This window comes from Echinops telfairi, unplaced genomic scaffold (assembly GCF_000313985.2).
Source record: "Echinops telfairi isolate 266 unplaced genomic scaffold, ASM31398v2 ScPeMD7_70;HRSCAF=299, whole genome shotgun sequence".
Lineage (NCBI taxonomy): Eukaryota > Metazoa > Chordata > Mammalia > Afrosoricida > Tenrecidae > Echinops > Echinops telfairi.
Window position 1 is genome coordinate 27,873,893 of NW_022103968.1, and position 11,858 is coordinate 27,885,750.

Sequence of the window (11,858 nt, forward strand, 5' to 3'; positions counted from 1 at the left end):
AGCTCATGTAAGAATGAGACAACCAGATTCTTGTCTGCAAAGTATATAACGAATTATTAACTGGGTCCTATCAAAACTGAGTTTCCAAATGAAGGAGACATCAAGCTATACTGACCGGAGAACCCAAAGGAAGAGTAAGAAAGGAATTTAAATTAAAAAAAAAAAAAAAAAAAGGAGATGAGGGCTGGGGAAGAGATGGGGCATTCCAGTCACTTGACCCCACCCCAACCCTCCCACCTCTTCTCCCAAACAAATACTACCAAACACAAGTTTAAACTGAGAAAAAGCAGTTTTAATAACACACATACATTCATAAACAGATGTAGTATAAAATCTTAAAAAAAAAAAAATGAAAACAAAAACTCCGTATTTTCCTGTGAGCTGCCTGTCTCAGAGCTGGTGGATAAAGTGGCCGACAGGGCCGCCAGAAGACGGATGCAGACATGGAGAGGCAAAAGACACTGGTAATGGGTCCGCCCTCAGAACCACAGGTAACGCCAGCCGCTTCACTGACCCCCGCACCCGCACCTGGTAAACCAGGGCAGGCCTCCCCCATTCTCCAGCTCAGTGTCAGTTGTTAATGGGTCACCTCTTTTTTTAATTTAAAAATGATTTTCTGACTTAAAAGACTTCACACTTTGGTACTGGCCAGTCCCCACTAATTATACTTATTTGATAGAAATGCAAATACCAACGTTCAACCAGCTGAGCCTGGGAGCAGCACACCACAGTCTTTCACATTTGGGGAGATTGTGTGAAGTCTACAAGCAAGCTACCGGGGGCACTTCAAAACAAAGACAGAATGCCAACCTTCTGAAAGGCGACAAAGGCACCACTGCCACCAGGAGATAGAGAGCGTACGCTGCTGTTACTGCTACATCGATGCACTTTATCCAGAGAGAGCTGCTTCACGTAACATGATAATATAACTGATTATTTCCAGATAACAAGAAAAGCAGTTTAGAAAAGGCAAACGTTACACACAAAAGCATAAACACAGTACCTTAGTTTTCGGCTTGCACTAAGGGTAATACATTTGACATTGCTTATCCAGAAATTAGATAAGGTGATTTTTGGCACAGTAACATTGCCAAACACACCACCACTCAGTGCAAGCTTTGTTTGCCAAGTCCTCAAAGGGGGCTGGCATTTTCTGTGCAATGAACATTTTCTCCCTCACTGCCACTAGGCAAGAGAAGCAGGAGGGAGTCACAGCGTGGGGGCTCAAGAGGGAGAAGGGAAATAACTTGATCTGGGAGAAAATCCATGGGCCAGTTGTGCGAAAAGAGAATCAACACAGTTTATGGGGAGCCCAGATGCAAATACTGCCTGGGCGACGGTCAGGCCGAAGACATCTACCCGAGTTACAAATGCAAGGGCCCAAACGAATGTCTGGCCATTTACTTTAAAGATTATTGATGAAATGCTTTTCTCTAATGGAGAAAGTCAATTTAAGATTTTTTTTTAGTGGAACTGTTAAATAAAAATGTATCAAAGTGGCTCTAAATTTGATGAGTAATTATCTGGTGAAACTGCCATATAAAGAAGGGTCACCTTAAACAAACAAACAAAAAACCAAACCTGAATAATCCACTTGTCCCCTGTCAATTTACACGATTAGAAAATATTTACACACTGTAATTACAAGCAATATAGCAGTATTTTATACTTTGAGGTTTTGTACACTTTACACAATGCAAAATGAGAAAAATATGAACACTTATAAAATTACACACAAATAATGTATCTACAAAAGATTAAATTACAGAGTGAAAGCCCCCATTGTTGGGCAGATAGATGCCAGAGTTTCAAGCTTCTGTTAAACATAACTCTTTGTATCTATCTCTTTAACCCTAAGTGGCATTTTGTAACAATACCCTTGAGAGGTAGTATCAAGATAATTTTCTTACCAGTAAACTCAACACAGAACAAAACTTTTGTTGGTCTGACTCTTGGAACCTCATTCAGCCAAATTTCTTGGGAACTGGATTTAGGTAAGCCTTTGCTGTAAAATCTCTAACTGCCCAAAGGCCTGACAGCGGGCTAAAATGTGACTGATGCGATTTTAAATGATGACTAAGATAGAATGCTTTTTGACTTCTAAGCTTCAATTTCCAGGTAGAGAGCTCTTTCTCAAAAACTTTCTATCCCCTCAAATTAAGTCCAGTTCCCTTTCCCTTCACTATCTCTCCCCCACCAACTGGGGGAGGGGAGGGGGCGGCGCGACGATGGACATGAGGGTGCTCAAGAGAGCAGTGTGACCGAAAAAAGGAAAAACCAAAATTAAGCTGACATGCTCTTTCAGGAAAGAAACCCTCCCTCAAGGGGCAGTCAGTCATGAAAGGACTGATCGTTAGTTAGTAAGAGAGTATGTCCCTACCAAAGGCTTCAAAGGGCCCTTGAACGGACTAAGAGCAGCCCGTGCACCTCCACCATTTAAACCAAAGGATGGCTTTCCAGTGTTTTAAGAATTCAGAGCAGCTATGGTTTTCAAGTGCAACAACTTCAAGATACAAGCACACATGAACACGTGTCCCTAAGTGCATTCTCTCCCTCACACACACCCCAAAGAATCAATACCATCCAGATCTCGGCCGATGTCATGTACTTAATGACAAGATTTTTGGCAACTTGTCTAGACCTTTAAACCTTATAACATGGCGACTAAGAGCCAAACTACTAAAATTTAACAAGGAGTCTAAACTTTAATCTGTAGTTTACAAAATGTATGCACCTAAAAGAAATCCAAAACAAACTGCAAGGGAATGTTTTGGCATTAAAACAGAGGCGTTACTTTACAGCTGAACTTCTCCCCCCTTTCTGGGAAATTGACCATCAAATTTCTTGTTTCCAATTATTTGTTTAAACATATTTTAAAAACCGAACAGATTTGTAGTGAATAGTGCAGGAAAAAATGTGGATAAAAAGCTCCCCGTGGCTTATAGGAGATACAGAGCAGATTCATGTCTTTCGATATGAAACTTAGTTCTAAAATTTTTTGGAAAAAAGTGAAACTCATCTGGAACTTGGTCTTAATTCCCATGTCCAACCCTTCAGGTTGGTCCAAACCCTTTTCTTCACACATACCTGCTGTGATTATTATCCAAGTGCCATAGATAGAATCCAAGAAAAGGTCATCGCTTACAATTTAACAAGGGGTTAATAAGAGCAGGTTGGATGAGCTGTTCTACTTCACCTCTCCCTTCAAAAGACTCTGTTCCTTTGAAAGTTCAGTTGCCTTAACAATTAAGCAGATCACGTTTTGTATCCACAGAGGAAACGGCAATTTCATCATTACCAGCTTCATCATACCAGTTAGTCACTGGGGCACAGCTGCAGCAGATTAGCATTCCATTGGACTCTGTAGTCATCTTTCATACCTTCTTGAACACACTCTGGTTGAATTTCTTTTGGTTCACATTGACGCTGCTGTAACTCCTGTTAAGAATCTGGCACCCAGAAGTCATGAAGCTGCCCCTAGAAGAGGAAACAAGCAAAGGAAAACAACCAGGATGAAGGAAACTTTAAGCAGATTATGAGTTAATCCTTACAACACTACTAATCGTTTGACACTGGGTTTTGCTAATGAACATAAATACAACATATTACACATTTCACTCAAATTGATAGGTAACTAGAATATCTCATTCTGTGGCCCTAACACAAAAGCATAAATAAGCACAGTACTTTAAGTTTTAGGCTTGTACTAAGGGTAATACATTTGACGTTGCTTATCCAGAAATCAGATAAGGTCATTTTGGGCACAGTAATATTGCCAAACACACCATCACTCGGTGCAAGCTTTGTTTGCTAAGTTCTCCAAAGGGCCTGGTATTTTCTGTGCAGTGAACATTTTCTCCCTCACTGCCACCCCAACCAGTAGGCAACAGAAGCAGGAGGGAGCAGCGTGGGGACTTCAAGTCTAACAAGTCCTAGCAATAAGAAGCACAGGATGTTTTTCTTAAACTGCATACACTTGGGATTATCATATTAAAGGAGATTAAGTAAAAATGTAAGCTGTTTTAAAGTTTTTCTACTGAATTTTTTTTTGTTTTAATGTCATACCAAAAATGGCTAGCCTAGAGTCTTCTACGGTGAAAAAATAAAACAATACAGCTCAAGATTTCTCAAAGAGGACTTCCATATCTGATGAAAGACACCCAAGGGACAAAATTCAAAATGCTCCAAAGCAGTGAGATTGCTTTTCCTAATCTTCCTGTTATTTTAATATAAAAACGAAGCAATCTCCAGACCTTTTCACGCCAACGTCTCTGGACTAGCAGTACTGTCATCAATCTGACAATGCATTAGAAAGGCCCATTAACGAGGTCCCACCCCAGACCTAGTGAGAGCATTGCGCTTTAGCATTCCTAGTGGACTCGGAAGGAACCTCGGTGGTGCGACAGTACAGTGCTTGGCTGGTAAGAAGGACTGGTGGCTTGAGCCCACTCAACAGCTCCACAGGACAAAGACCAGACAATCTGTCTCTATAAAGATCACAGCCCTCCAAATCATAGGGGCATCTTGACTCTCTCATGTGGGGTCACTATGGTAGAAATAGACTTTCTGGCACTTTAACATCAGTTGGTTTCTATGTACATTAAAATGTGAGAAGCATAATTTTAGCCCTTATCAACAAGCAGGAGGACCAACTTAACAGCAGATATATGGAAGGTCCCTCTTAGGGAATGTTTTCTTAGATATGATACACATAAGCACAAATAATAACAGCAAACAATTTAGATAAGTTGGACTGTATCAAATTTAAAACTGGCGTTACATCGATACATCAACACAGTGAAAAGACAACCCACAGAATGGGAGAAAGTATTTGAATATCATGTATCTAAAACATATGGAAAAACCTTACAACTCAATAAAGACAAATAACCCAATTAAAATATGGGCAAAAGATTTGCATAGGCAATTCAACAGAGAAGCTATACAAGTTGTTAATAAGCACATGAAAAGATGCTCAACATTATCAGCCCCTAGAGAAATGTAAACTAAAACTACAATGAGGTATGTCACATCCACTATTATGGCTATAATGAAAAAAGACAACAAGAATTGGCAAGAATGTTTAAGAATTAAAACCCTCATACACTGCTGGAAGGAATATGCAATGGTGCAGAAACCTTGGAAAATACTCTGGCAAATCCTCAAAATTTAATGTGGAGTTACGATATAACCAAGTAATTCTAGGTATATAACCAAGATGCTTTCATTGAAAAATACATGTCCACACGAACTGCTTCGTAAATGTTTCCAAAGCACTGTTCATTAGTAGCCAAACATAGACATAATTCAAATTAATGAATGGATACATATAACGTGGCATCGGCACACAATGGAACATTACTCGGTGATGAAAAAAGACATCCATTCTCTGTCATAGACAAAACCTTTCCAGACATTAGGCTCAGTAAGAGAAGCTGGTGACAAAAGCCCACACAATGGTTGAGCTTGTTCGTACGAAAAGTCTCATAGAAGCAAATTCTGAGACTGAAAGTTGATGAGTGGCTATTAGGGGCTGGAAAAAAAAATCACCAACAACTGCCAATGGCCGCTGGGCTTCTTTATGGGATGACAGAAGTGCTGTATATAGTGCTATCCTGTACTGGTTGTAGAACTCGCAATAAACTAAAAGCCATTTGTATACCTTAACTAGGGGAAATATAAGTGATGTGAATTATATCTGAATAAAGCTGTTCAAAAACGTTCCTCTTGAAATAACCTTCGTTTGATACAATGTAACATTTAAAAAACGAAGTCCCAGAAATAAATTAATATAAAGTAAACAAAAACTATAAAAACAAACCAACCAACTAGAGAAGCCAAGTATTTGCATGTATTATTCTGGTCTTTTTTGTTTATCTGAAGACACTTAGAAGCAAGGCTCTGGTATACTTTATTTAAACAGTATGGAAAAGTACCATTTAGCATAAATAAATAAAACTCTTTAATAAAATGACACCTGAGTAGGTTGGCAGTTCTGGATTATTTCTTGCCATTTTCCATGTATCCTGGCAACCAAGTCTTTCACCTTAAAAATAACAAAAAGGGGGAAAAGGATGAAATCAAAAAATATCCTCACCTAATGTCAAATGATTGCTTGATACCAAAGATCTGATAGCAGTGACTGGTCCACATCCAACAACTTAATTTAATTTTTGTCAAAAAAGATAAAACACTATCTTTTGGTATGGCTTTTGACTCATGATCATTAATAAAACTCTATCACTATACGCTAAACACCAGATGCTTAGGACTACATTTTCTCATTAGTTACTAAAAATCATCCCCAGAAAAACATACCCCGTCTTTAAGGTTCATCAAGTTTCAACAGGCTGGCTACAACACCCAGATAGAGAAGCTGAAGGGTGGTTTGAGTTATGGGTCAGACCCAAGGTTTTGGCTGTTCCCAGTCTTCCAGTTTCCATTTGAGAGACTTACTAAAGATACCAGAAGTGTTTGTCAATTGTTTATTTCTATCTGACCGCAAGTTTTCTGAGCAAAATACAAACGTTCCTACCACTCCTAGAGCTCCAACACAGCTCTTAAATGTGACTGCCCAGGGAACATTTGAAACAGGGCAGGCACTTTATAAAGTGAATGGCTAGCTCTGCTTTCTTCTTTCATCTAGAGCTCAGCAATTCTGTTTTCTCCAAATACAATTGCTCCCTTTCTACTGGACGGTTCTGGAGAGTCACGCAACTACTGATTTCAACAGGACCATTTCTTAAGCAATTTCCACGGACCACTGTGTCACTCTCCACTCTGAGTGAGAGAAGATCTGGCACCAGTCTGGGCCTGGGCCTGGCTTCAAGAACAAAAACCTTGGGTGGTCCTCTTTTAGCCTGTCTGTCAACAGCAGCCACTACTACCAAGCTCTACGGGCCAGTAACTCTAGCCAATGTACAGAACAATGTGCTTCTAAAACTAAGGTTTCCACTCTAAGGCAAAGTGTTATTCCTCTGACATGCATAGTACCTGCAACCTGATATAACTTCATTAGCTGCTCGTTTTTGTATTTAACCTAAATTTACTAAAATATAGATAATCCAAATGGGCACTGTTGAAATGACTAGCATTTTCTGGTGAATTCATGTCAGATACAGTTACAAAGCTGAGACTTTACATCCAGTGACTGTCCAACTCAAGAATTAAAAAAAAAAAAAAAAAGATGACTGGTGCATAGAAAAATCCTTAGATGTAAACTTTTTTAAACAGTCTGATTTTATGTTTTGCCAAGTCATTTTAATAAGAAGTCCATGTTCTAGCACACATACATACAATTAGTGTTTCCACTGTCCTTGAATATTTTGAAACTGTAAAAGGAAAAAGATGAACAAGTTTCTGCTACATCATCTCCACCTTGGAGCTCAGACTGGGTGATGCAGAACTTCAAAGAGCCCTGCCCTTGAGATGTCCACCAACAGAATACTCAAATAATAGCACGTGTATTTTTCCCTCGACAAGCCAGAAACACTGCTTCAATCCTTGAGGCGAATTTTAGAATAAAGATCTCAGCACACTGAGAAAAAATGAGGAAGGTTCACTTGTCCTGGAAGACTAATGCTCCTCCTTGGGTATCAGAAAGTAGAGTACAATGAAAAATGTAGTCACTTTAAAGATTTTCCTCTCACTTTAAATCTAACCAGAGGTATTTAGCAAAAGTTGATTTCCATTATTAAAGAAGAAACTCTGTATGTAATCTTAAATGACTTCTTTAAATGAGAGGGCTTATATGTTCCTCCTCTTCAAATATAATGTAACCAAAATTAGACCATGACTAAAAAAACTACCAATACTTAAGAAAAACTACACTCACCTTCGTTCTATAAAAACGTTTGGGGTCTTCTCTGATATCACACTTAACATGCTTTTCCAAAGCCCCACAGAGTCTCACCAGGTGTTTCTGTACAAAACACAAGGAGGAAAGCTAGTCTGAAGTATTAACGAACAAAGAACAGATTATATAGTTAAACAGCTCACTATCATTTAAAAATCTATCATTCCCAGTTAGCAATTTCTGATATTAATTACCCAACAAACTAGAAATTACATGACTAAGTGTAGTAACTGCCAAGACTGTAAGACTATTATGATCCATAGGGCCGGCCCCACTATGAAACACGACGTCCCTCAGGGACAGCACTGGAGACACCGTGGGAATAGTGCACTATCTGACCCCATCATGCTGGGGCGAAACACTAAGGGCATGCAGCAGAGCAGCAAGGGCAGCTGAGTGATGAAATGCCCAGGGAATACCAAACATAGACTTTGGAGGCAGAGTGTGGCCCCCATCAGACTCGACTGGAAAACACTTGCAAAGGCCAACAGACCTTGAACTATTTATAGGCTTTTCCATTTTTGTCAGTGGCTTTTTGGGTTATTTTTATTTTGTTTTTTTCTGATTGTTGTTATTGTATTGTTGGTGTTGACTTCCTTTGTTTTATTTTGCTTTGCCTAGATTTTGCACGTAGTAATGTATCTGCATGTCTATCTAGATAAGAGAGGCAGGATAAATAATTTGGAGATGAAAAGAAGGGGACCAACAGTTCCAGGGGGATATGGGAGAAAGGGATGTGGGAGAAAAGGGGTGGTGGTGGTGGGGAACCAACCCAGGGACAAGGGAACAAGTGAACTAAAATCAATGGAAAGAAGGGCGTAGGATGCCTAGTGGGGCTTAATCAAGGACAATGTAGCAGCAAGGAATTACTAAACCCGAATGAAGGCCGAACATGATGGTGGGACACGATGGAAGTAAAAAGGAAACAGAGGAAAGAACCAGGAGGTAAAGGACACTTATAGAGGTCTAAGTATAAGCATGTACATATGTAATGAGAGGGGAATAAAACTATGTACTCATATCTATATATTAAGAAGTAAAGTTGCAGATGGACATTGGGCCTCGACTCAAGTACTCCCTCAACACAAGAACACTTTGTTCTAATAATCCGGCATTTGTGATGCTCAACTTCCTGACACGATCGCTGAAGACAAAGAGTGTACAAGCAAATGTGGTGAAGAAAGCTGATGGTGCCCGGCTATCAAAAGACATAGCATCTGGGGTCTTAAAGGCCTGAAAATAAACAAGTGGCCATCTAGCTCAGAAGCAACAAAGTCCACATGGAAGAAGCACACAAGCCTGTGTTATCATGAGGTGTCGATGGGATCAGGCATCTGAGATTCAGAATAAAATCATATCCAATGTGAACTAGGGGGGGTGGGGGGGGGACAGGGGAGCTGGTGTCAGTGGCATGGAGTAGAGACCCAATGCCCATCTGTAGACAATTGGACATCTACTCACAGAGGGATCACAGGGAAGAGATGAGCCAGTCAGGGGCCAGCATAACACTGATGAAACACACAACTTTCAATTTTCCTCTAGTTCTTTGGTGTTCCCTTCCCCTCATTATCATGACCTTAATTCTACCTTACAAATGGGACCAGAACATGCACACTACTATAGATAAGAGCCCCCAACACAGGGAATCCAGGGTGATAAACCCCTCAGGACCAACAATGAGAGTAGAGATACCAGGAGGATTAGGGGAGAAAAGAGGAATCGATCACAAGGATCAATTTATAACACCCTCCCCTTCCCAGGGGGACGAATAACGGAAAAGTGGGTGAGGGGCGACGGAGGACGGATGTAAGAAATGAAAATAATAATCTATGCCTTAACAAGGGTTCATGATGGAGGAAGAGTGAGGGAGGGAGGAGGAAGAAATAGGGAGCTGATATCAGGGGCTCAAGTGGGAAGAGAATGCTTTGAAAATGATGGCGACAAAAAAAAAAAAGAAAGAAAATGATGGCGACATATGTGCACACTGTGCTTGACACACTGCATGAATATATGGATTGTGATAAGAGCTGTAAAAGCCCCCAATAAAAATACGGGGGTGGTGGTGGTGGTGGGGTGTAATAAAAAAAGAGGCTAGAAAGTTCTAAAAGTCCAATACTTTAAAAAAAAATACTTTCAACAATAGTTAAGATTGTACTCTACATTCTGCTTCTAATTCCGTGCAGTGTTTAGCAAATCTGAAATTAAATTCTTTTTGTATGTATCTATGTATGAAGAGATTTCAATAAATTCTTGAAAAATAGAAAAAAAAGAGATTATTATGATTTATTGCTAATTTAGAAATTATGCCCCCCTGCCTCCGAAAAAAAAAACAAAAAAAGGTTGTTCTGCTGTGCATTGAGACATGTTAATGAAAACTAACCCCATGGAAATTTAAAGAGTTCTTCCTTTAACACATCCTCTAGTGGACTATTCTAATACAAGCTAACTTTTAAAAATATTATGTTTTATTTTTATTAGTTGGGATTTAATATATTCCATATTTTAATCACATCAATTATAAATTTACAATTGCTACCACAATCAGTTTTCAACCACTAGCTAACTTATTTTTGTCTGTGAAGAAAACAAACTTTTATTAATGCTCTTTTAATAATTAAGTCTTATGTAACATTTAAGTCAACCAGCATACCATAGTTCACAAAAACAATGCTCTACACCCTACTGTGCTGAGTAGCAAACAGGCTCTTAAAAGTGATGGTGCACCCATGGTCATCTAAGAAGCAACTATTGGGATCTCTTCATCTGGAGTTTGGAAGAATGAGGAAAATCAAAGATTCAAGGAAACAATCACTCCAAAGGACTAATGGATCATTTGAATCATAACTGCTACTGCCAGGAGACCAAAAGAACTAGATGGTGCCTTGCTACTATAACTGACCGCTCTGATCTGGACCACAGAAGGTCTTGAACACAATGGGGAAAAAATTAAAATCACAAAAATACCAGACTTACTTGTCTAATAGACTAGTGGAACCTTCATGATGGGGGCCCTGGGATACCCTTCAAATCTACAACTAAACCCATCCCCCGGCTTCTTTTGGGCAAACAACAGACATCTATAAAGTGAACAACAACACTCATGAAGAATGTGCTCTTCAGAATAATAAATCAGGTAAGACCAAAAGGGCAATATATGCCCCAAAACAAAGTTCAGAAGTCTGGAAGGGTCAGGAAAGAAGGACAAATGAATACAAGGGACCCAGGGAGAAAGCAGGAAGAGTACTGTTATACGCAGGGAATTGTAACCAGTGTTATGAAACAAAACGTGTATAAATTGTTGAATGGAATTCTAATTTGTTCTATAGACCTCACCCAAACCACTTAAAAACCACCAAACTTAAGTTTTAGAAATACATAATCTAACGCTCACTCTTATTTATAGTTGAAGAGAACGTAAACGATTACTTCTGAGGAGGGAAATGTGGTAATAGCTATTTTTAAATAATTAAGAATTTAAAATATATATCTTTGACCTAGCAATTCTAATTCTAGAATTCTCAAGGGTTTTTACTGCTCCTATTATTAAATAATTAGTCGGGCTAAAATCCTAACATGAACAAAAATATATAAATAATATAAATAGTATGAACATTTTTGCAAAATACTATTTTGGTTATGCATAAATTCAGCATAAATTTACAGGAGGAAACTAGATAAGAGGAGTCTCACTTTTTACTTTACATGGCTTTGTAACTGACATTTTAAATAATAATAATTAGCTTTTTTAAACTAAAGAAATTTAAAACTGTTATGACCACATACAAACTATAAGTAGATGACTACATTAAGTTTCAATGAGAAGAGCAAACACTTAAAAGAAAATGAACCAGTCTTATTTCCATCTTATCATGCCTAGGAAACACTATGGTTTAAAAGATTGGACACTCGTCGGACAGGGCAAGATATGACAAAATACCCATTTATAAACTATCAGGGGCTCATGCGGGAGGGGGGAGCGGGGAGGGAGGGGAAAAATGAGGAC

The 11,858-nt window shown here is 39.0% G+C and overlaps 1 protein-coding gene across 5 annotated transcripts in view; it reads right to left on the reverse strand.

The window, feature by feature from the left end:
- Positions 1–270: 270 nt before the first annotated feature.
- Positions 271–11,858, reverse strand: part of SLF2 (SMC5-SMC6 complex localization factor 2) — a 53,563-nt gene continuing 41,975 nt past the window's right edge. For all 5 annotated transcript variants that reach the window (XM_045291297.1, XM_004700989.2, XM_045291296.1 and 2 more), the window contains 3 exons: positions 7,835–7,921; positions 5,978–6,046; positions 271–3,477 (listed from right to left, as the gene is read on the reverse strand). In XM_045291297.1, coding sequence (XP_045147232.1) covers positions 3,442–3,477; positions 5,978–6,046; positions 7,835–7,921 — 192 coding nt within the window. In that variant the 3' untranslated portion in view covers positions 271–3,441. The remainder of the gene's footprint in view (positions 3,478–5,977; positions 6,047–7,834; positions 7,922–11,858) is intronic.